The following is a 24488-nucleotide window of genomic DNA, read 5'->3' on the forward strand; positions in this document are numbered from 1 at the left end:
AAAAAAGAAGAAAAATAAGAAGTGTTTCGCGCCTCTTAAAGCAGATGACATTTAAAGATATAAAGTTTCGTTTCATTTAAATGTTGTCTATGAAAATGCAACAATCTGCGGCGGCAGTCCCAGGCTTTTGTTATAAAAATGTGTCTAATACTAAGGCCATTGTTTGTAACAAATACTCACACACAAAGAGTTACACACACACACACACACACGAATTCCTAGATGTTTGAATGCAAACTAAAGAAAAGTGATAATTTTACAGTTAGTTTCGTTTTTTACTGTATTCATACACCTTCGTTTACATGTCTCTACATACCATTTGTCTAGCTATATGTAGTTTCTTCACATAATAAATAATTAATCACATGAACTTTTAATACTAATGTACACATAACTAATATTCATATTATCATTGTTATGTTTTGGACCAAAAGGCGAAACACCACGACGCGGTCAAAAGAGTGTGGACTCGCACTCTCGTCTCTTTGGCGAGCCATCACGTCCAATTACACCTGGCAAGAATCACATGAAGAGCAGCATTCCCTTTGGACAGAATTCAGAGGCAGCCGCTGCACAGAAATTGCTAACCAATGGCAATACCAGCAACACCACCAATGGTCATTATAATGGCAAGAGCGGTTCAGTTTCATCGGCATCATCGTCGGTATCATCATCGACTGAGAATCTCAAAATTAACAGTGGATCCAGATCAGGTACACACACACACACACAATTACGAATAATACTCTTACTAGACTACACAATATCCCATACAATCTTTCATCAATCTCTACATCATTCATAAACATAAACATCATTCATCTAGACTAAATTATGTAGAGTTTTGTTTTTGGTTTTGTTTTTTTGCGGCCAATCAAGTAGTCAATGCTTTTTAAATTTTCACCTCATACATTTCGAAAGCATTCAAATCACATTTAAGGTTCAGTTGATTCTTGATCCACATCGAGAAAGGAGTTGTAACAAAATTTATACGATTTCTCGATCTAAATAATTCTATTTAATATATCAAAAATATAAAATATATATATTTTTTATTTATTTCGGCTGCGATTCGCCAATTCTTATCCTTTCACACGCCACAAAAATAACACAAAAAAAAAAAAAAAAACGTAACAAAACGCGCAACTAACCGAAAATAAACCAAATCGTTTAACCATTCTCTGATTAATCGCAACAAGTCTTCCGCAACATGAGCAGTGAGTATTTTGTTTTGGTTCATATACGTACAGCAAATCGTATTCCCAATCCCGTGCCTCCTGTCAAATCCCTTTTCACCCATCCCTAGCAGCGGGAGCTGAGAAAATGAATAAAGTTGATGATCCTGATTGCGCAAGCTTGATGTCCCAAGGGAATAGTGGTAATGCTGATCCTGTGGCACAAGGCGGCGATACTGCATCCATTGATATGCCGTGCAAGAGCAATGATGTCGGTAGTGTGCAGGCCGATAATCAGTCCCATACCGAATCTCGCCGTTATGGCTACTCTAGCCAATCACGCCGCACAGCCGGCACCAGTCCCCTTAATCCCTATTCCCTAGATAAGATTAACTCGGCCTCGGCTGCCTTTAAGGAGCCATTGGGTCCATGCTCGGACTATATCAAAGATCCACAGCATGTGCCATGCATTAAGATTCATGCCAAGGATGAGCATCGCAATCCCATTACCGGTCTGGGCCTCAATGGGGATGGTGTTGGCGGTTTGAAGCCAAAGAAGATGAAGATTCGAGGTGGGAACTGCTGTAGTCCATCCATTAGTCAGCTTAGCACGCTTGCTTTTCAATTGCCTATAGTTTACTATATACATATATATCTTACTCTTGATAATGTGTCTTCCAATTGTTAATTAATCTCTCATTTTCCACTATTCACAGAGGGAAATCCCGTTACTGGCGAGGGCTATAAGTCAGGTGGCTCAGACACTGCTCAGACCCCGACCATGAATGGAGCCAATCAAGTGATCAACAAGAATCGCATACCACCAGGTGGCTATTCATCCGGCCTTTGGTAATAGGAATCGCCCCTCCAAAAGGATCAGCACAAGCGATGCAACAAGCAATAAGACAGAAAAACAAACAAAAAAAGAAAATAACCAACAAAAACAAAAAAAAAAAATTTAATGTAATTTATACATTTAATATGGATACACAGATTACTTTTTCTCCCCCATTTACCAGTTGGTAAAATTCAATCGATCGATCGAGTTATATAGCAACCAAGAGCTCAAGAATTCATCAAGAAATCTCCCCCAAAAAAAAAAAAAAAAAAAACGAGGAAAAACCAAAAAAATGTTTATGAATTGTTCTGGAGAGAAGTGCAACGTTTTTACCCACAAAAACAGAATTCAACTCAATCCAACTCTCAAATTCGACATATACAATATTCAAATGCCTATAAACCGATTACTTGCTCAAAGAATATTTGGTGCACTCCATTGGAAGGATGGATACAAGGATGGACGGGTGGATGGATGGCTGGATGGATAGATGGAAGTCTGAATTTTTGGATACTTGTTCTCTGTTTAGTTTTCATTGTTCAATTTTTTGGATGGAAGAGACCGAAGCCCATATCCCGCAGAAACTTTGTTTTAATGTTCATTGCTATGTGCGCCTAGACATACACACTCATATATACACACACACATACACAAACACACACACACCCATCATTTAAACATAAAACTAAATCCTTAATCTATCTAATAGGGCCACACATCATTGTTAAAATTAAAATCCTGTAATTGTACCCGGCGACAAACAATTTGATTTTATGTAAATTTCATGTATTTAATATATACGAATTCATTATTACCCTACGAAATGCAATAGTAATTTGCAAATTGTATGCAATTTAGAGCAGATATATCTATATATATATATCTAAATATATATAATTATCTGTAATTTGTCCAGTAGGGTAGAGCGCATTTTTAAACGAACAAGAAGCATTACATTACATTATATACTACAATACGATAATACATAACACGACCCATTCAACATATTCCCATGCTAAATGCTTAATCGTTTCCCATACCCTCTAAATTTCCCCAATTTTATAGTTGCATTACCCGCTCCTCCCTCCCACACACACTCACACACGCTACATTTATATTTATATACACGAATACATATACATACATATATAAAAATATGTAATACATTTATACCTATAATTTAAAACCAACAACAACAACAAAAAGAAATCAAGTACGCCTGTGTACAATGCACGTACTAATTAAGTGTAAAAAAAAAAAAATAAAACTGAAACAAAAAAAAAACACATTAAGCGCGAATTTCTGTTCAATAAAATAATTTTTCATACATAATAATGGCAATCAGATATTCTTAGATTCGAATACTTTATGTGATGGCATCAACCAAAACGGACTTCATGTAGAGCCTCACAAGTCGTCGTTGAGACGGTTAGTTACAAGGATAATTGTATTTCGAACGTAAAAGTTTTCTCCAAGCCCAAATGCAATAACTTTTCACAAATTTATATGCCTTGTGCCTTCAAAATTGTCTATTAGCAATGTTGGCTTCGAAAAATGTTCTTTATTCCTCGTATATTCCAAAACTTTTGTATATAATTCCAAAAGCGTTGTCCTCGACTGCTTATTTAATAACCAAGGGGGCGAAATCCTTTCCCGTTTCATAATCCTAGATTCTTCTATGTCCAGATGATTCTCAAATTAAACCCAGAAATATGTCATTTGTTTTAATGTTGGTCCTGCATTTTGTATGTATTTTTTGTAGCATACTATTAGGATAGAACAAATTTAGCTTTAAATTTTATGTAGCATACTTGTTTGGTTTTTAGATTTTGTGAAATTTTGAGAAGAGTTTGATTACATATTTCGTTGAACTTCTTAAATTTCCTAAGCTAATTTTAATTTTTGTCAATATTTTAAGGATTTTCAAAAGATGTATCTATTTGTGACTCTCTGAAGAATTTTAAACGCTATGAAATCTTGCAAAAAACATTGAGCCGATGTATATATATCTAGTACCAAATTCTAAGATAAGCTTATTGATCAAAATTTCATTTCCACACGACAAAGCAATGCTTTGAGATTTTGAGGGGTAAATTATTTTTAAATTGACCTATTTTTTAGACTTTCTTTCAAGGTCAATTTTAAATCAAACCTAAAAGTTTTATCGTATGGGTTATATGACTTTATATTAAACTTGACACTAAATATTGAAACTGATCGATGGATGCATTTTCACTGAGCATTGACTTAAATATAAAACAATAATCGCATGAAAATAAAGAATGCAAGTCAAGCTAGGCCAATAGCTATTGGACTTTGATTGCAAGTCAAGTCACTCAACTTGATGTTTCAAATTCAATGCGATCGGTCTGTTGATGATCCCTAGGGGGAAAAAGTCGGTAAAATTTTGAACTGATAAAAAGTCTCTTCAATAAATGAAGCCCCCACACATTTCACACATGTTTGTATGTCCCAATGATAAGCGGTTAAACAATTTTGTGTTTGGAATGGGGGGGGAGTGGAAGAGATTGGAAGAGGAGTGGAGAGGGGCAAAAGACCTAGACTCAGATTGCTTATCACTTATTTGTTTTGTTAACGCTCGGGGCGCTGCGAAAAAAAAAGAAAACAAAATCAAAAACAGTTGCTGCCCTGACAGCACAAAGTGCAGTTTGATTCAAATCGCGGCTAGAGAATGAGTTCTATTGGAAAAATCGGATTTCTTGGTGGCGGCAATATGGCCAAGGCCCTAGCCAAAGGATTTATATCTGCAGGTGAGACACACAAACACTTGTCCATATGATTTCTTCAATAATTGTTTTCGTTTAGGTCTCACAAAACCAAGCGGAATAATAGCCAGTGTTCATCCAGCCGATAAAATGTCCCAGCAATCCTTTCAGGCCCTGGGCATTGAGACAGTGGTAGAGAATGTTCCGGTTGTCGAGCAATCCCAGGTGGTCTTTGTGTCTGTTAAGCCGCATGTTGTGCCCACCGTGCTAAAGGATATTAAACCGCTTAGCGCCGGCAAACTTTTCCTCTCCGTGGCCATGGGAGTGACGCTGCAAACCCTCGAATCTAGCTTATCGCCTGATTCACGTGTGATTCGTGTTATGCCAAACACTCCGGCTCTTGTTTGTGCCGGCTGCTCGGTCTTTGTGCGTGGCTCTCAGGCAACCGATTCAGATGCTCAGATTACGCAACGTTTACTCGAAGCTGTTGGCACCTGTGAGCCAGTCGATGAATCCCAATTGGATATTGTCACAGCTCTCAGTGGCAGCGGACCGGCCTATGTATTCGTTATGATTGAGGCTCTGGCCGATGGAGCCGTTCGCATGGGCATGGATCGTCAGCTGGCTTACCGTCTTGCCTCGCAAACAGTTCTGGGCTCTGGACAAATGGTGCGCCAGTGTGCACCAACCCATCCTGGGCAGCTTAAAGATCAAGTAACCAGCCCCGGGGGCTCTACGGCGGCTGCCCTAAAACACCTCGAGCTGGCAGGTAAAGTGACTTTCTCATTGCTGATAAGCCCATCGAAGTCTTATCACGAAACTCATTGACGTTTGTTTTTGATTGCAGGTTTCCGAGCCGCAGTGGCTGGGGCAGTGGAGGCGGCAACAGAGCGCTGCCGACAGATCTCGGGCAATTAAATTGTAGACTCACTATACATATACATATGTGTGCATATGTATATGTATATACCTAGTATTGATACGTCATGTGTTTAAATTAATTGTAGAATTAGAATTATGTGAAATCAGGGACCAACAATTGTGATTACTTTCCAAATTCCTTAATAAAAATCGTAAACAAATTGTAATTTAGTAAGGAGAAGCAGTGCCGGATTAGCAATTGCTACGGGACCCGCGCTTTCAGGGCCCCAGAGAGAATTGTGAAAAGATTTTGTCAAATTAATTTAAAAAATTGTGAATAACTTCTACAAAATCTCTTTAACTTTTGAACTTAACTTTTGAAATAGGTCAGAACTCTACAGCCTCATAAGTAGGTGTAATTGATAAAGGTTTGACGTTTAAGAATTTAAGAAATGAACAGATTTTGTAAAATTTTTAGTCATCCTCTAACTTTTATGTATCTTCTACCTTGTAAGGTAATAGTTACAGATTCCACTCTGGCTTAATCCTGCACAAGGGATAGCTATCTTATCTTTTTATCTTGAGTTTGTTTAAAAGTTCATTAATCTAAACATTCTTAAGATTCTTATATCTTTTTTACTATATTTCAAATTGCAAAAAAAATAAACCGAAAATGCACAAAAATGATAAAGTAATGCATTGTGAATAGTTGCCCGAGTTTCATGTGTTTTTAGACCAGCTTCATGGTAATAGTCTTGGTCTCTAGATAGTTGTCGAGACCATCTTTGCCCAATTCGCGACCAATGCCCGAATGTTTATAGCCACCGAAGGGGGTTTGGGGTAAAACGGCATCATAGCAGTTAATCCAAACAGAACCAGCGTCCACACTGTTGGCAAATTTCATGGCCTTGTTGATGTCATTGGTTATAATGCCGGCGGCCAGACCATATTGGACATTATTGGCACGATCTATCATCTCATCGAGAGTGCTGAACTTGAAAATGGATTGCACAGGACCAAAGATCTAACAAAGTATAGAAAATATATTAAGATTATGATGTAATTAATTGCTGAGAATACGCACCTCCTCCTGGGCAATCTTCATGTCATCTTTAACATCCGAAAATACAGTGGGCTCAATGAAGTAGCCAACATTGCCGATTCGCTTGCCTCCTGCTTGCAGTTTGGCACCCTGTTGCTTGCCACTTTCAATGTAGCCCAGAACCTTGGTTAGCATCTCATCATCGATCTGTGGTCCTTGTTGAATATTCTCCTCAAACGGATTTCCCACTTTACGGGCCTTGGCCTTGGCTGCTGCCTTCTCCACAAACTTGTCGTATATCTTCTCATGAACGTAAGTGCGACTGCCGGCACAACAGCTCTGACCATGATTGGAGAACAGGGCCTCGTGGGTGGTTTCCACAGCGTAGTCAACTGAAGGAATGAAGAGGAGTCAAAGAAATTCTTTTGTTTTCTCCATTCAATACTCACTGTCAGCATCATCGAAGACGACAACAGGACTCTTGCCGCCCAGTTCCAAGGAAACACGTTTCAAATTCGATTTGGCAGCCGCCTCCATTACAATACGTCCAATGTCCACAGAGCCAGTGAATGCCACTTTGGCTATCTGGGGATGTTCACTGATGGCAGCACCAGCTGTGGGACCAAATCCATTGATCACATTGATTACACCAGCAGGAAAACCAGCTTCCTTGGCCAAAGCGGCCATATGAAGAGCTGTCAGTGGGGTCTGCTCGGCTGGCTTCATTACAATAGTGCACCCAACGGCCAATGCAGGTCCCCATTTCCAGGCCAGCATAAGCAGAGGATAATTCCAGGGTATAATCTGACCCACAACACCGATTGGTTCTTTGCGGGTCATTGAGATGAAGCCGCCAGCGGGAATTGTATCACCAAAGAACTTATCAGTCCATCCGGCATAGTACTGCAGCGTCAAAATGGAATAGGTGACATCGAACAGAGCCTCGGCAAATGGTTTGCCATTATCTTGAGTTTCCAAACTGGCCAAAAATTGCTTATCACGCTCCATTAGCTCACAGAGTCTATGGAAATCCAGATGATCTTTACTCTATCTAAAAATAGATTGTATAATATACTTACTTGTTCATTAGATTGGTACGTTGCAGTGGGCTTAACTTGCGCCAAGCAGAATTGCGATGGAATGCCTTTTTGGCAGCCTCCACAGCTAGATCGACATCGGCCTGAAAGACCGATTTGAATTCAGTTTATATGGTAATCTAAGGAGATTGAAGAAAGTTTATTCACCTTGTCTCCTTCAGACACTTTAATAATTTCCTTTCCAGTGGCCGGATTGAGAGTGGCAAAGGTCTTTCCCGAGACGGCATCAACGAATTCATTGTTGATGAAAAGCTACAAGAAAATTGAGTAGAAAATTTTGAATAATAAAGAAGAAAAAACCACTTTAGACACATGCAATACCTACAACTCCTTGGCTTAACGGTGAATTTGTTGATTTTATTTCTAACAAATTGTTAAGCTACTTTAATTTCAATTTGCGACATGCAACACTTAAAATTTAACTCTCCAATTGAACTAATTGACTTAAATTGGATAACTTTAGTCGATTTATTAAGTTGTTTGTTCTTCAGTTTTGACATTGTGACAATGTTTCATAAAAGTTGTAAATATTTATTCTACTATCCTATCAGCAATTAATTATTGTTCTTATCAAGTCTTTGAAATTAGCAACAATTTGATTATGATGGAAAGGAATCTTTTTAACTATATAGTCAAGAAATCAGCAAACACAATAGTCAATAAAAATATTTATAGAATTTTATATATGTATATACATACATGTATTAAGATTGGCAGGGGGGCCTGCAGCTGCTTTCTTATCAGAAATCTTCTGTTTGCTGTTAAAAGTTCACAGAACGAAGATCTATTTACTTGTCAGTAGTTGACAAACTGATAACTTGGCGAGAAGAGTTGAAGTAGTTTATACCTTATCAATGTTTTTTGAGCAAAAGACGTTGAAAAGAACACCCTGTATCCAAACAACTATATAGAAGACAAACAAGTTGCAGCTGGGACGTGAATATACATATTTGTATCTAAATTCAATATACAAACATTTTTAATGTTAACTGAGGCAAATGCATGATGTAAATACATATGTATTTACCTATATATAAATTCCAACTTGGAGATAATATAATTCACTTACTTTGGTATATTTGGGCTGGGCACTGGGATCGGCAGTCATTATGATAACTGAGAACAATATAAAACGGAGGAGGAGCAATTGGAGACACTTGACGAGAGGCACAGGCACAAAATTGAGACTGGAGCTGCAATCGAGACCGGCTGCGGCTTTTATAGGCTCTGTGATAATGCCGATTTCGCTTTCAATTTTTGCAAATTATTGTTTAGTCGTTTAGTTTATCGCCTTTTTTGCTTTGCTGCCAAGTTTATCTCTGTTTGCCGGCTACGACAAAAACACTTGGTATTCTAATGCCCTACTTGCCAAACTGTATATGAGGGGGGGCGTCTTATGTACTTTGTTCAATTTTTTTGTTCATTTTTTAAAGCCATAAAGTTGGTAATATAATCTTAACTGTAACACTTAATGTGGTAACACTATTAAATTAATTGTAGCGGATTAAAAAGTGCTGCACATGCCGGCAAGTTTTGTTTAATATGTGTTTTTGTTGGGCTGTTTGCTTTGGTCCCATCATTCGCCGAAATGGAAGCTTTAATAAGCTCTACAGCTTTTATCGAAAATGATTTTCGAAATCAAAACTTTTATAAAGCTTATTATTAAGATTTACAGGGTGACTTTTAAATGCATATAGAGCTATATTTGCTGTCTCATAGTCACTAGAATAATTAATATTTCATTATATATCTCGGCTTAGAGCCTGGTATTCGTATCAGGATTGTCGTTGTTTACTTGCCTTAGCCACTTAGTCAACTCATCAAGCAAGGATTATAATTAAATATATTGCAATCCATTATAACTACTTTTTTATAGATATGATAAGTCTTTTTTATAAATTTATAATATATGATAAGCATCCTAGTATCAGAATTCTTTAAAAGTCGTACAAATACATATTATCGTTGAAGCAACTTCATAGTTTAAAGTTGTCCTCCACATTTAAATGATAAAGACTTGAAATAACATTTTTGCATCACTCAAATCGAATCACAATGACACTCTTATCCTTTGATAACCCTATTATCCTTAAAAACTAGATGTTTTCATGGTTTGTCTGCCAGCTGGAATGTATTGCTTGATGGGAAAGCTTTCATAGCGATAAGTGCGTTGTACGATACCATGATCCAAAAATTTCAGCTTATTTAAAGAGTGTGCAATGTAATTGCTGCAAATGTACACACACGTGAAGCATTAAACAGACGTTCGAGTTAAGAATAGAAACCTCTTACCTGTAGTATGCATAGTCATATTGCAAATAGCTGGAAAATGGCTGCAATTCTAGACCGTCGGGGCAAATGGGATTGCCATGTAGACTCAAATACTGTAGATTTGGAAAGAGCCGACGTATAAGCTGAATTGTGGTGGGCAGATCACTGAACTGTAATGAGCAAATGATAAGGAAATTGCCATTGAATAAGTTTTGGATTAATACTTGCCTCATTTTTGTTCAACATCAGCACCTCCAGCTGGGGGAGTGGCTGCTTTAGGGTTCTTAACTGGGCCTCATCCATGCGATTGTTATCCAAGACCAAATGCTGCAATTGCTCAAATTCGGCTAGCCAGGATATATCTTTCAAGCGATTGCAACTCAAATCCAATAGCTCGACATAATCGGCATATTTCTTAATAATGTCTTCAGGTAAAGATCGCAAGTTTTGTTGTACCAAAACTAGCTGGAATATAAGATGGGAAAATATTAAAGATTCCTTAGAGATTTTATTTAATTGCAAACCTGACTATCGTCGTTATTGTCTCTGTTATTTGCCATTTGGTTGAAGTGTGTGAATATATCCAAAGTGTTAATGAAATGAAAAGCGATTTGCCTTAACACACCTCGTCTCGAGATCTACGTAAACTCAACTGAGCGCATATGCTTACAATCACTTGCAGTTGATAACCGGCTGACTTTTGTTTTTACAATTCATTTGCATACCCTGTATGTTATGACACAAAGGGTATATAAGCAGTAAGCAGCAGTTGATATTCCGCTTAGTTAAATGTCTAAAAGTCTATTTATAATGGGGTAACCTTTTAGATAATTAATAATCTAGAAACTTTACTTTCCCAACATATCATGTTGCTTTTTATAGGGTATTTAAATGTCTATATCTATTTTAAACCATCATCTCTTGCTACTTTGTTTGGCTTCTTTTGCCTTTTACTTAACTGTCTTTATTAAAGCTTTTTGTGTGTGTTTACTGTTAATATTTTTTTTTTCATTTCTATCAAATGTGGTTCGTAAAGTTGAGATAAGGAGAGATTTCTAGGTGAAGCTGATAAGCTGATTTTTTGTTGAATGGTCTCTGAGAAGTAGATGGCGCCACTTCATCGAAACACTCATACGCAATGTTGCCAAAAAAAAAACTATCAAAATCGCAAAGTCCTTCGAATGCGTTTCAAGTACGTGCGAACTTCAAATGGTGGCTAGAGTGCGATTGTATATGGTGAAGGGTTCAATGCTTGCTGCTCCAATATGGCCAAGTGCCAGTAAATATATTTTTAATTGCCAGTTAGGCAGCCAAACATAAATGACGTCCCACAAATAAGCTATTATTTATATTTTTGCTTATACCCTTTTGTTAGAAAGGGAATGCCAAATATTTGAAATTTTATTCTAGTTTAAGTGGAATTGGTTTTTTGTAATCTTTATCATTTAATCACTTGTCTATACTAATTCAATAAGTTTTATTTCTTTTTAGTCTCGAAAAGAGTATTGAGACTTCATTATTATATTGTTTGCTCTGTTCCCCCATTGATTTCATTTATATTGTGGCCACAATATGCGATTGACTGCAAATGGCTAACAAATTGTGGGCTTTGTATTTGGCCAAAACTAAGCGAACAAAAGGAGATGACAGCATAAATAAACAAAGTGTGAGATACAAATTACGGCGCATAGCATTTAACTAGGCACTTGATTCAATGAAACATGACACACAAACGGACAGACACATGAAAAGTATCCATGAGATGCGCGTCAGTGAAACTAATCGATTTTGTAGTCGTATCTCAGTGTGTGTGTGTGTGAGCCAGTCGTTGGCTGCCTTTGTCATTAGGAGCTATGGCTTAGATGACAGCTGTCAGGGTTTTGGCTACTGCCTTTAACCCTTCCATAACTACCGATGCCCTTTATTTTCTTTTTATTATTTTACAACCATTCCGTTGTGTCCAACCGCCTGCGAGTGACATTCGAAGCCAACAATTGAACTTGTTTTTGTTTTCCGTCTCCAAAAATAACAACGAATACAAAAATGATTGTTTCTTGTGCGTGTTTATTTATTTTTATGCCATTTGACTTTGGCTTGTAATAAGTGTGTGTATTCAGATACCATATACACAACTATGAATGCACATTAATATTGTGAGAGTCATTAGGCATTATAATTCAATGTCAATATTTAGTCACTTTTTGGTAATTGTATTCCAACTGAATTGGTCTTTTGATGTTTTATTTGATTTTTTTTTATTTTAACTACACTATGAAAACTTAAAAAGGAAATGAACATGAAAATGTAGTTTCTTTGCTTTTCGACACATTACCCTGCGGATTTTTAAAACTTAGTTCTAATTCTCTCATCAAACTTTGCCTATTCTTGTCTTAGTTCTCAATTCGTTGGTCTGCAAGTGGCTAAGAACCTTCTATATATTACATACTTGGTTAAATTGCTATAGAAACTTATGTTTCAACTTCCCTGAGGTAAAATAAGAGAAACTTATATATTTGACACTTAATAATTGATTATTTTCCTCGAGATTACTCTTTAATTGTATAGAAAACTGCCTTTATATTATTTAAAGTGTTAATCGATTAGTGGTTCAAATATTTTATAAAGGACTAATGAAAAAATACCGCTGAAGTTTCGAAGTTAAACGTAATCTATTATTAATCTCTTCCATAAGACTCCTTAAACTCAAGATGACCCTCTTAGGTTTTTGCTAGTCAATATTCATTTTAAATGGGTACTTTCTTTGATAAATTGTAATTATAATCACAAGCCTTTGATTAATCTAATGACTGAATAATTGATTATTGTTTTTTATTTGCCATCATAATTTTGAAATTGAAATTTCTGTCAAAAGGCAGACAGAAACAAAACAAAATTATTTCAGACAAACAAAAGTAATGTCAAAGATAACATTAATTATTGATTAATATTCACTACAATCCAAAATATTCACTAAAGTGTGTGGTTAGAGAACAACTTAACAAGAGTAATTAACTTTAAATATGCACGAGTTGATTTATCAGTTTGTGTTTAATTCAAGCAAATCTTTGACTATTCATTAGCTACATATACATATTTAATTTTTGTCGTAAATTGTATATGTAAATAAGGCAAAAGCAAATTTCGATTCCAATTTAACTCAAACTCTTTTTGCTACTTTCATTTTAATGACCACTGGAAAATACCTGCAAAGTAATTGTAGGCTTCACCATATATTAGCCTCATTAAACGTTGCCAGGGTAACCAGAAAACGCCAAGACCAACCACCACAGTCTCCAATCTCCATTCCCCATCCACCGTCCAACGTCTCCACCTCCATCTTCGTTCGATACCTGCTCACCCACACGGCAGAAATGAAAGCATTTGAGTTGCTCCAATTTTAATTACTTACTTCCTACAGGTCGTTGGTATGGCTTACATAAAAACCAAGACATTTACGATGATGACGATGGTGGCTAAACATTTTTGCAATGACCTTGAAATAATGTGGCCGCCTGTCTGTCCACCACCACCTCCCCCCACTACATTTTGCTTGCTAATTAACAAGATAATCGATGGCAGCAGTGTTATCAGCATAATCATCATCATTATCCTCTGGGCTAAGCCATTAAGTCATTTAGCTGAACGATTTGTCAACAAATATTAAATGTATTTCTTTTTGTTTTTGCCATCGTCTGGTAGAAATTATCATAATTTAATTTCATGCGGGTTAAGGGCATTTTTTTTGTTTTTCAAACAGAATCGGTCTTAAGAGTCTTAAAGAAAGTGGCCCTCTATATCATTCGTTCTCTCTATCTCTCTCTCTGTGTATGGAAAATGCCATTGACCAACTAATCGAGTCAATGACGAGGCTTCAACTCATCTAACCTTAACCACCTGTAAATGTGGTGGCCATACCATCACTTGGTCACTTACTTTTGCATTGATTTCGGTGCGTGCGGCACTTGAGTGCAACAAGTGGCAAGTTGAGTGTTTCATCTATTTTTAAGCTGCCTCCATGGCTTGATGGTGCGGGGAATAACCAACAAAAACCCCACGAAAAAATTTGTCTGCCAGGCAATGTCAATGCAATTGATCGAAGGCCAAAATATCAATGCTAAGACGAGAAGGAAGAAGAGGTAAAGAGTAAAAGGGCCAACAGACTGGCTTGGGTCTGGCTACTGCATAAATGACCTGATTTCTGATCGCCCAGATATGTATGTGTCGCAATCGACATTTTCTAAACGATTGTCCATCTTCTGCCCTCTCTCTCTCTTTCTCCAATACTCGATTGTCGGCTTTTGCTTGGTGTTTGGGGGCTTCTTCAGTAAATGGCCAATGGAGATCCCATCGATTGTCGATGACGTAAAGCCGACTGCCTGCCATTATGTACGCCCAGCCTCATATTCACGTACTCATGTCCCATCCAGACAATTTCTCTCTCTGTGTCGGCTGCAATTACGATTAATGATTTGTGTGGACAACAAGTGGACAAGTATGTTTCATTTCGTGTATTTCATGTGCTCCCTGTGCACCAAATCCAATTACCAACAACAAAATCAAAAATTTGTTGTTTGGGTAGCTGCTGTTTGTTTGCTTGTTGTTGTTTTTCTTTCTTCTTTCTGTTTCTTTTTTTTGTATTTCTCTGCTTTTCAGCCCCTTCTCATACACTTTGAACATAATTATCAAAAATTTTAATTTGATTTTATTTCGATTTTGTTTCGTAATTGTTATTGCTGCTGCTGCAACATTATGATTTGTTTTTATTTTTGATTTGTCTTGTTGTCTTGTGTAGGTGTTGTAAGTGTTGCCAGTTGACAGTTTTGTGGAAATTGTAGGCTGGCCTTGGACTAACCCTTCCACATTATTATTTGTCATCAAAATAATTAACAATTTATTTTTGGACGGTGTCAAAAGGAAAATCGAGTAGGCAGTCAGACAAATTATTATCCACAATTCAGACGAAAAATTATGGTTTCTTTCTGATTTGAAGCAATTTAAAAAGTCTTTGTTTATTTAAGGGGATTCTTAAGTCAATTGAAAATAAATGAAAATATTGGTTTATATATTGAGAATCTTAATCAACATCAGTTGATGTTTCTATGGTGACAAAATTTTGGCTCAGTCGGTGGGAAAATATGAAAATTATTCTTATCATTGATAAACTCTTAATATCAACAGGAAATGATATCCTGTTTATCGATAAACACTTTCAATATAAAATCCATTTTTTTCAAGAACTTATTTCAAAGTATAGTAAAGAATTTCAAGATACATCTCTCTATTGTAGATTGAATGAAATTGCTTACTTATATCTTTAGAGGTTGAAAAACAAGTTGGTCTTGATTTGGATTTTTGGATTTCGGAGAAGAAGATAAGAGTCCACATGAATGAACTTCATCAATGGGACAGTCCAAGTGTGTAATCGTGGGTCACTTTCGATTTTTAAAGACAGCATTTTAAGTACGCTCCAATTGTGAAAATAACACTTGGCGTACTTGTGCGAAGGTTACTTTCTGGTCTGGCCAGTCGACCGATGACTGATTGTGAGAGAAACACGGATACAAGAGTGTTACATCTTTGGTCGACCCCTAGGCAGATGGGTGACCACCCTGGGCCCCACTCTCTGCATGGAATCGGCAAACAACAATTTGATTTGTTTAACTATAAATGAATTTGATTTTTTTTTTTTTTTCTATATATTTTACTCCAATTTTCTTTTCAATCCAAAAGTTGGAGAGTAACTCTGCTCTCTACTCGGATTCTCTTTTACCAAACTGACGCTCTCGCTTTATCTCTTTTGTCGCATCGTTGACTCTTGGACTCTGTTAACGTTTTTATGTCTTCTCTTTTGAACTTCAATTAAATTCATTTATTTTCGTCTACCTTTTGTAATGAAATTTTTGGCTCTGACTTTGCTTTGCTTTGGCATTGGCTTTGGCTGCCAATCATATAAATGCTGGACGCTGTATAGCAATCAGTATCAGTCGAGATTTAAGCTTCTCCATCAACGAAGCAACAGCAGCAGCAGCAGCCCTTTAAGGATTACGTGATCGATAGTCTAGAAATTTAGAAAAAGAGATACTAAGACTAAACAACATTTTTGCCATTGCCATGCAAGTTTCCTCGCTGTTTGTTGTCTGCGTGGCATCGCTCGTGGTCGCTGCCACGGGTCGTCCGGAACCGCCATCGCCTTATGCCTATCATGGATTACCCCAGCAGCAAAGCCAGCGGGCCCTGCCCCTCAACGGTGAGTTCGTCGCGACTTGGAGTTGGAGTGTATGCCCATTCTTAAACGGAACCCTTCTCTACCCTTAGCTCATCCCGCACCACCACAAATCTATCAGGCTCTGCCGCAAGAGCAGTCGTTTGCCAACTTTGGCCAACCACAGCCACAGATGACATATCTGCCCCCTGTTCAACAGCAGCATATGCCCCAGGAGGTGATTGAGCCGGTTGCTCCTTCTGCTGAGCCACTGAATGCCTACGATGATAGCTACAATATGGCTCATCGTTTGTCGGGTGTACAACATGCCAGTGGATATAACAATGCCCCAATGGAGACAAAGGTGCACAAGCACATCTATGTCCATGTGCCGCCCAAGGATTTCGAGGAGGAAGACGCTGTCCAGCCACGTGTGCACCACCAACAGGGACCCAAGCAAAAGCACTACAAGATTGTGTTCATCAAGGCGCCATCGGCTCCAGCTCTGCGTCCTCCAGTTGTGCCACCACCACCACAGAACGAGGAGAAGACCCTCATCTATGTGCTGCACAAGAAACCCGAATTGGAACAGGACATCATTATACCCACTCCCGCACCCACTAAGCCATCCAAGCCAGAGGTTTACTTCATCAAGTACAAGACCAAGAAGGAGGAGGCCCCCGTCTACGGTCCCCCACCTTCGGATATGGAGCCCCGTAATCAGCCAAATGCTGAGGAATTCGCTGCTCTTCCCGAAATCAACGAAGCATTGCCCTCCACAACTCTAGCTCCCGAACCAGAGCCAGAGCAACCATCGGCCATCTATGGTCCACCCACAGCTGCTGCTTATACCGGCGAAGAAGTGCAAACCACTTTGGCAGCTGCTCCAGCCAACCAGTACTTGCCTCCTGCCTCCACAGTCCCTGCAGCTTTGGCCATCGAGGATCCTTCCATGGCCCCCATTATTGTTGAGGAGCAGCAGCCACAGCAGCTCGAACAGTTGCGTCAGCTTTCGGCTCCAGCTCCAACAGTTGCTCACGTTCCTGCCGCCAATTATGGCCCACCCAATCGTTTCTTCCTCAAGACATTGAAGTAACTTGACGGGTTGCAGATGTATTAGCCAATTTCTATTTAGTCTAAATGGTGGGCAAAAAGACACCACACAAACACACACATTTACACACCACAACTCACATACAAGACACACTCATCTGTTGATTGTTGATTTATTCATTTTTGTAAAAAAAATTGTTACTAAATTGTTAATAAAACAAAATTTACGAATTTATAGAAGAGATCCTTTAGCCTTTTAAACGCTATGACTAAAGAGTTAATCAAAGCATTTATAATATTTTCGATTAATTTACTTTACAATAAAAGTTTCTTTGTGGTTTGACCATTTAATGTTGGTTAAAAGCCTGCTTCTGCTGACCCTGCTGCACTTGACCTTGTCGTATTTACAGCCCATTTAATTACGTTACGTTGTGTTAAATTTCGCTATTATATACGATATACTTATAATGCCTTTCCGTATTTACATTTAGCAGCCCAAAATGCTGAAAAATGTTTGTTTTTATGGCAATAACATCTATCTATGGTAAGTGAGTGAGTAAATACTTGGGTATACATTTAGATACGGCAACATGTTGCAAACACAACATTTCCCGCCAAAAATTATATTTCCCGCAACTGCGCAAAGCGTCCGGCAACATGGCAACATGATGCCAACAGGAATCCATGCCACATCTTCGTGTGTAGTAGAACTTTGTTTCATCCGTTTTTGCCGGCTGATCTGCAGTAGGTCGTCCATATCCCCATTGTCGTAGTCATTTCAGTTCGCTTTCTGTGTTCGTGCGAGTCGGTAGTGCTTGGTGTGGGCGACTGACTGACTGACTGATTGACTGGTTGAGCTCATTTAACTAGTTGCTGTTAGTGACTCTCCTTTCCTTTTCAGTGTCAGTTGTTAGCGCCGGCGAGGGCCAAGTTTGGCCTAACGGCAGAAACGCCATTTGAATTGTGAGGTGCACGCGAGCAATAAACAATAATTAAAAAAACATAATAAAAAAAAAAAACAAAACAGAATTAATAACTAAACAAATAAACAATTCATAAACTGTTGAAATAAGTGACCAACAATCTAAATCTGAATGGGCAAAATTAAAATAGCAACAAATTGTTGTAAACTGTGAAAATGTTTTACATCATTTGCAGTTCTTCTTTCCTTTGGCATTGACATTCTTTGTTATTAATTTAGCCGCCAGAGAGTTGGCGTTGAGTTGGCATTTCCACCTGACCAGTGGCCCGTTTTCACCCCCATATTGCAGGGGAGAGACCCACACACAACAAAAGTGGGGGCAAGTAAGTAGTCCACACCCCGTACAAACACACACACCCGCACACCCTTATTTACTTGCTAACTAGCTTGCCCTCTATGTTTTTGGAATTTTTATCGTTATTGTTGTTTCCTTTCGTTAGCATTTAGCAAAATTTCGCACATTCTCTGGCTACTGTTTCACCTGAGATTGTTACACAAAATATGGCATTATTATATGTAGGCTTAAATTCACTTAACTGATTGTGAGAGGAAAAGTTTTAGATTGTTAAAACAATTGACAGCTGTCATGTTAGTTATTTGTCTGTGTATATTGCATTTTAATGTGACATTTGGCTAATCTACTGATGATACCAGATCAGTCGATTGAATCAACCCTCATCAGCGATTGATTTTGATTGACATTTAGACCTTTTGTGCCAAAAATGCGCTACAAATTATTAATTAGTAATTACATTTCTTTTCTTAAGAAAATACTTCAATCCGAATAACTTATTCAATTTTTATCTATTGAGAAACAAAACTATCTCAAAGTGTATGAAGATTTATTAACATATTTAATACCTAAATCATATATGGCTAATATTTCGGTATGATAAAATCATTTACACAATTTTGTAATAAATTTGTTTTACGTGCTTGACTATGAACTATAAATCATCTTTGTATCCACAAGATACTTCTTTCATAAGTCATATGCACATTTGGGAGTGGGAGTCAGATACTTTGTTGGTTACAAAAAGTTCATCTAGGTCTTTGAAGGCCACAGTTTCATATTCAATATTCAAGTATTTAGTTCAATGAAAAGTTACTCCACATTTCATCTTGTTTAATATCAATTCCTAACAAATCTTGTCAAACAATAATACATTTGTTAGAATTTATAACCAAGTTTAATATATGCTATATTGCTCTACCTCTGTTTAATTAGTTAGACAAATTAAACTACTAATAGAAAATACACAAATAACTTAATTGCAAATAATTTGAATTCCAAAAGCGAGAGCCTTTAATTTGTTTGTATTTATTTGACACAGTGATTTCTCAATGATATTCTCTTCACCTGATGATTGCCATTTGTGTGTATATTTACGTATGTATCTGTGAGTGTATATACTTTTGCATTATCCTTGAGTCTTAACCTTAAAGCCGGATGTACAAATACATATGTATGTGTGTCAATCAGTAGGCTATACAATACTCAATTGTTGTCTGTTGGCTGTTTCAAAAGGAAACTTTGGCCAAATGCCGAAAGTCTCAATCTAAATGGCTTAAGGGCAATGTCAGCTCAATATCTAAATATTCCATGATATGGATGGGCCTTTAGCTTTATGCAGCATAAAAAAGGAAACGTAAACGTGTGCGTTATACATATATGAGGGTGAGGTGGGGGCGGCAGGTGGTGTAGCTAGTTAATTATAAATTACGTACCATGAAACATGAAAGCAGAATACCGGCATGGGTCTACTTTGGCCCTCAAATACTGTACATATGTGCATTTTGTGCGTCAAGTTTGGGGCATAATTTTTCTCCTAAATTACATCTGTCTCAATTCAGGGAGTTTATTTTTACCACTCAGTTGCTTTGCATTGAATATATTAAGTTGAAATATATATTTTCGCCAATTTAAAGATATAAAATTCTGATGTTTACTTCATTTGCTTGTAATTCTCAACTCAACTTGAAACTGTGTATTGCTACCGGCAAAGTTTGATGATGTTAGAATTTTTTGCTCATTTTGTCTGTCCTGAAAAGTGTTTAAATAATTGGAAAACAATTTTAACTAATTCAATGAAAGGTTTCATTAAAGACCGAATTTCTTAAGATTTCCTTAACAATTTAAAGTCTGTTTAAACTTCGTTTCTGGCAATTTCCGGGATTATCAGCATTCAGTTTGCCAATTGAAAAATCGGCTCAAAGCATTTTATGATCAAAATTTATACGAGCGTTGAAAGCAAATTTTCTTAGTCTTGCCAAGTCTTAGCTCTTCTTTTTTTTGTTTATAATCCATAGGCCAGTCTTAAGGCAACGACTTTTGCGTTTTCAGCTTTAATTGGCTGGCATCTTATTTAAGTGGTCTGGGTTATGTCTGTGCCACCGAATGACAATTTGTCGTTTTAATGTCAATGCGTGCCAAAGACGATGCCCATCTCTATGATGGAAATTTACGGCTTTTTCTTGCTTGTTTGCCTGACGCCGTTTTGCATCTTTTATTTGTGTTTGTTTTGGCATAAATGTATCTCAGATGCTGCGGTGTTTATGTATATTTTCTTGTTGTTGTTTTTTGCGATGTATTTTTATTTTATTTAGTTAGGAAAAGGCAATCGTGTCATTTACATATGAACAAGTCTGCCATCCTGCCAAAATCAATAAGCAAAGAAAGTAGCACTTCATCAGTAATATTATATACAAATAGCTGCATTCTCATCATGTCGTCTTCTGGTTCATTAATCATTGGCCAAGAAAGACTACCAACTGGTGGCTGTCTAGTAAAAGTAAATTTGATTTGATTGGCCTAACAATTTAAGGCCAGTTCTGGCATAAACCATATTTAAAGTTATCTCAGCTGGAATCTATTAATTTAGTTGGGCTTTAGAACTACAGTTTTATTGCTTAAATTCAGATGCCTCAAATAATTTATGACCCATGAGGTAACCAAGGAGAGCGTCTTACTCCAAGTGCAAACTTTGCCCCTTCTTTGCGATTCATTTTGGTCTGCTTTAGTTTTAAAATCAAAAGAAAGTAGTAGTACAAATACTTACTTAAATGAATCTACCTTTCATAAAATTGAATTATTTTCTATTTATATGCAAATTAAATTAAAAATTTGCGAAACATTGAATGATATTTATGTTATACATATTTGTATGTACAAATGTTTTAGCCAGTTTTATATATGTATTTTTTCATCGTCTAATCAACATCGTTTTTATTGATGCATAAATTTATTTAGCAGCTCATTTTAATGCTTAGTACTTTAATGTTATTTTCAATATTGGTTATCGCAACGTAGATTTATATATGTATATACATATGTATACTGTATACATTTTCACAAATATTTCAACGCACACATTAAAATTCCTTACTTTCATTTCTATCAAATAAGAATTTATGGGTCATTGGATTGGCACCTCAGCGTAGGCAATATTTGTCCTGGTCGTCTTGGCTTAGTATTAATTTACAGAGTTTGAGGTACTTTGGTGGCAATAAACATATATCCAAAGTTTTATTTAGACATGTCGAAACGGGCAACTAAACAAAATTGAATGGAAAACAACTTTTGTGTTGTATTTTTCTTATTTTTTTTTTTTCGCACACGCATAAAGATTATAAGCAGCTTTTTGGATATTTTTCTTTTTCATGTTCCTGTTGGGTTTTTTTATACCCTTGGAAAGGTTAGTGTCTATAAAATTGGTTCGATGTTTGTGATTAAAAAAGAGGAGATTTTTCGATGCCTTTATTCTAGTTCGATATTAGAATAAAGTCAATATACTCATGTCTATCTCTCCAAATGTTTCAATCGCCTTAGGAGGGCTGAGTTTTTAAGGGTTTCTCCATCAAACCTCGTTCAAAATAGACGTCCCTTAAATTAATAGACCCAAACTGGCTACAAAGGCTTCTTTTTTGTCAAGTTTTGTTCTAGTTATCATGCAGAACCAATAGAACCCATCTAAGCATCCTAAAACAGTTGTCATAAGATCCAGATAAAGAGTATATAAACTTCGGCATAGCTCAAGTTTGCGTCTTTATTTTTTTTTGTTTGTTTTCCAGTTTTTTTTTTTCCTTTTTTTGGTTTTCTTTGTGCCACACTTCAATTTTTTTTGCTCTTCAAAGCACTTAGATTGCTGGCAACAACAAATGTGAACTTAGAAGATAACAAGACCAACGATATGACAGCAACAAATTGAATTTGTTTATATACAAAAACACATCACACAAAAACTCAAAAAACCAAACGCACCAGGTACACACCGGACCTTGACTTTGGGATATTTAAAACAACTACTAGAGGAACCGACTAACATTGAACTACCCAATGCATTTGAAAACTTTCTTTGTGACTAGTAAATTATATTTAAATGAAATACAATTTTAAATCAAATTTAAAGTGGATATTTCTAAACCTCATCCAAGTGAAATAAAAGTAAAGAGAAAAAAATAAAATTAAACTAAAATATATTGCAAAAATATAAACATATTTTGCACATAAACTCTTCTTGTTAGAGTATACCAATGAAAAATGAAATGAATGAAAAATGAAAAGTTGCTTCGGTGTTTATTTAAATTTAATTTGCTTGACTTTGAGCTAAACTCATGTTTATATATTGTACGGCATTTTCTATATAAATTTAAATCTCTTGTATGCTGCTTGAGCAGTTTGGCAGCAAAAGTAACTAATCTCAAAAACAATCTGCAATGCTTGGTATATAGTCCTAGCAGATCCATTCGAGATTGATGCACAACTGCAAGCGATATCTTGAAGTTGAGCAGTTGAAAAGTTTGCCCGGCGACTGACTCACTGACTATATTAAAAATTCTTTTGGGAAAAAGTTTGCTTTGCGCTTCTTGCGGTTTTTGTTTGTTTCTCGCACAAAAAGCAAAGTTTTTTTTTTTTTTTTTTTGTCATTTAATGTTTCATATCTGTTAGTAGGACTTGTTATACTTGTTATTAGCAAACAAGGCACGGAAAGAGAGAAAAAAGAGAGAGAGAGAGCACATATATTCAAATTGTGAAAATGTGAATTTCCATTTGGGTTTATTTATGGAACTTTTGGCCCTGAAAATCTCTAAACAATATCTGTCTCTGATGCAAATGTGAGAGTTTTTTGTACTAATTTGCAACTTTTCACTTTTACAGTCAGATAGTAACAAGAGTTCTCTAAATTGTTTACTCGAATAGTATTAGATTCTTAAGTGTTAATTCTTGTCTTAAGCCTTTTTAAGTGCTTTTCATTTTGGTGTAATACTGAAGCATATACTTAAGTAGTTGTTACCAACTAACAAGTATCTGGCAGTTGCATTAGTCAGTTTCTTTTTTATTTGATGCCGCATTATGTCCACAATTTACGACAAATTAATTAGAAAAATCTCTATGCATAGAATTTAAAGTTCAAGTTCAGACTTTGTGAAAGCATTCAACAAAAGTCAAGCAAAGCTGCTAAATGCGAATGAAATAATTGCCTTTACGCAGTGACTTTTGAAGTGAATTTGAAAGATGCCTTAGAAACTGCAAAACAAAAGTCTGGCCAATGTGGCGTATGAGTAACAAAACAATTATAAAAATTCTTTTTTTTTGGAATTTTCTGTAAATTTCTTTTGCTAGTCTGCTTTGTATCAACCTTTAATGAAAAACTTTTGCATTTGCTAGAACAACAGCGAGTGAAGCCCAAAAGTCTCGCAATCTCCTTGAAATAACATTAACATTTGTCAAATGTTAATAAAGGGAAATGGCATGCTACGTTGACTTCAAATCCGACTTAAATGTTGTGTATGTGGAAATAAATATTATTTTTGGTGAATTTTTATAATGCCATACATTTTGTCAATGATGAATGTTTATTTCCCAAAATATATGTACATATGTATATATACACACGCATATGTTTGTATGGGGAAGGTAAAACTTGCAGTCTTACTTGGCAATTTATTTGAAAATATATTGTACTTATTAGATCGCGTTTGCCGTTGGCCAAGTTCTTTTGACGTGTCTTGCATAGCCATTACAGCAGAAAAAAAAAAAATGTTTTACATATTTCTAATGGAAATTTGTGCAATGAGATTCATGTACTACGTGTACGGTCGGTTGTTGAAAGCCATTTTGGCTTTGGGCGATTCGTGTGGTTGGAGCACCTCTCAGTCACCCACAGAAAATTGTTTGTTCCAAAACGGCCATGGCATGGGGCAGGATAATAATAAAATGTAATCAAAAATTAATTCAACT

At 36.6% G+C, this 24488-nt stretch overlaps 6 protein-coding genes across 15 annotated transcripts in view; 4 read left to right on the forward strand and 2 right to left on the reverse strand.

Moving 5' to 3' along the window:
- Nucleotides 1-2842, forward strand: part of Jupiter (microtubule-associated protein Jupiter) — a 31998-nt gene extending 29156 nt beyond the window's left edge. For 4 of the 10 annotated variants that reach the window (XM_068300014.1, XM_068300011.1, XM_068300015.1 and 1 more), the window contains 4 exons: nucleotides 435-713; nucleotides 1200-1217; nucleotides 1307-1747; nucleotides 1892-2842. In XM_068300014.1, the coding sequence (XP_068156115.1) occupies nucleotides 435-713; nucleotides 1200-1217; nucleotides 1307-1747; nucleotides 1892-2028 (875 nt within the window). In that variant the 3' untranslated portion in view covers nucleotides 2029-2842. The remainder of the gene's footprint in view (nucleotides 1-434; nucleotides 714-1199; nucleotides 1218-1306; nucleotides 1748-1891) is intronic. The other 6 variants (XM_068300016.1, XM_068300018.1, XM_068300017.1 and 3 more) reach the window with 4 other exon arrangements.
- A 1793-nt stretch (nucleotides 2843-4635) lies between these two features.
- Nucleotides 4636-6291, forward strand: P5cr-2 (Pyrroline-5-carboxylate reductase-like 2). Its single transcript, XM_068300461.1, has 3 exons — nucleotides 4636-4784; nucleotides 4840-5508; nucleotides 5587-6291. The coding sequence occupies exons 1-3, from the start codon at nucleotides 4706-4708 to the stop codon at nucleotides 5655-5657; spliced, it is 819 nt and encodes a 272-aa protein (XP_068156562.1). The 5' UTR covers nucleotides 4636-4705; the 3' UTR covers nucleotides 5658-6291.
- LOC137584874 (aldehyde dehydrogenase X, mitochondrial) lies at nucleotides 6223-9247 on the reverse strand. The gene is made up of 6 exons (XM_068300460.1): nucleotides 8809-9247; nucleotides 7887-7991; nucleotides 7722-7822; nucleotides 7092-7663; nucleotides 6685-7034; nucleotides 6223-6624 (listed from the first exon to the last, which is right to left on the reverse strand). Exons 1-6 carry the CDS (start codon nucleotides 8845-8847, stop codon nucleotides 6331-6333), a joined length of 1461 nt encoding a protein of 486 aa, XP_068156561.1. The 5' UTR covers nucleotides 8848-9247; the 3' UTR covers nucleotides 6223-6330.
- Nucleotides 9248-9564: 317 nt separating this feature from the next.
- LOC137584876 (leucine-rich melanocyte differentiation-associated protein) lies at nucleotides 9565-10676 on the reverse strand. Its single transcript, XM_068300462.1, has 4 exons — nucleotides 10535-10676; nucleotides 10239-10475; nucleotides 10032-10180; nucleotides 9565-9967 (listed from the first exon to the last, which is right to left on the reverse strand). Exons 1-4 carry the CDS (start codon nucleotides 10568-10570, stop codon nucleotides 9829-9831), a joined length of 561 nt encoding a protein of 186 aa, XP_068156563.1. The 5' UTR covers nucleotides 10571-10676; the 3' UTR covers nucleotides 9565-9828.
- Nucleotides 10677-16121: 5445 nt separating this feature from the next.
- Nucleotides 16122-17308, forward strand: TwdlC (TweedleC). The gene is made up of 2 exons (XM_068301454.1): nucleotides 16122-16257; nucleotides 16326-17308. The coding sequence occupies exons 1-2, from the start codon at nucleotides 16122-16124 to the stop codon at nucleotides 17306-17308; spliced, it is 1119 nt and encodes a 372-aa protein (XP_068157555.1).
- A 754-nt stretch (nucleotides 17309-18062) lies between these two features.
- The window catches only part of RYa-R (RYamide receptor), a 70563-nt gene continuing 64137 nt past the window's right edge, over nucleotides 18063-24488 (forward strand). Inside the window, exon 1 of the mRNA XM_068300301.1 lies at nucleotides 18063-18570. The gene's annotated coding sequence lies outside the window, so the exon portion shown is untranslated. The remainder of the gene's footprint in view (nucleotides 18571-24488) is intronic.

The sequence above is a fragment of the Drosophila tropicalis genome, unplaced genomic scaffold, assembly GCF_018151085.1.
Source record: "Drosophila tropicalis isolate 14030-0801.00 unplaced genomic scaffold, ASM1815108v1 contig_878, whole genome shotgun sequence".
Lineage (NCBI taxonomy): Eukaryota > Metazoa > Arthropoda > Insecta > Diptera > Drosophilidae > Drosophila > Drosophila tropicalis.

Coding starts and splice junctions, on each gene's coding strand:
- TwdlC (XM_068301454.1), top strand. CDS start 16,122: ATGCAAGTTTCCTCGCTGTTTGTTGTCTGCGTGGCATCGCTCGTGGTC. Junction 16,258..16,325: donor GCGGGCCCTGCCCCTCAACG/GTGAGTTCGTCG, acceptor CTCTACCCTTAG/CTCATCCCGCACCACCACAA.
- P5cr-2 (XM_068300461.1), top strand. CDS start 4,706: ATGAGTTCTATTGGAAAAATCGGATTTCTTGGTGGCGGCAATATGGCC. Junction 4,785..4,839: donor CAAAGGATTTATATCTGCAG/GTGAGACACACA, acceptor GTTTTCGTTTAG/GTCTCACAAAACCAAGCGGA. Junction 5,509..5,586: donor AAAACACCTCGAGCTGGCAG/GTAAAGTGACTT, acceptor TTTTGATTGCAG/GTTTCCGAGCCGCAGTGGCT.
- LOC137584874 (XM_068300460.1), bottom strand. CDS start 8,847: ATGACTGCCGATCCCAGTGCCCAGCCCAAATATACCAAA. Junction 7,664..7,721: donor CGTACCAATCTAATGAACAA/GTAAGTATATTA, acceptor GGATTTCCATAG/ACTCTGTGAGCTAATGGAGC. Junction 6,625..6,684: donor TGAAGATTGCCCAGGAGGAG/GTGCGTATTCTC, acceptor ATACTTTGTTAG/ATCTTTGGTCCTGTGCAATC.
- LOC137584876 (XM_068300462.1), bottom strand. CDS start 10,570: ATGGCAAATAACAGAGACAATAACGACGATAGTCAG. Junction 10,476..10,534: donor ACAATAACGACGATAGTCAG/GTTTGCAATTAA, acceptor CTTATATTCCAG/CTAGTTTTGGTACAACAAAA. Junction 10,181..10,238: donor TGATGTTGAACAAAAATGAG/GCAAGTATTAAT, acceptor TGCTCATTACAG/TTCAGTGATCTGCCCACCAC.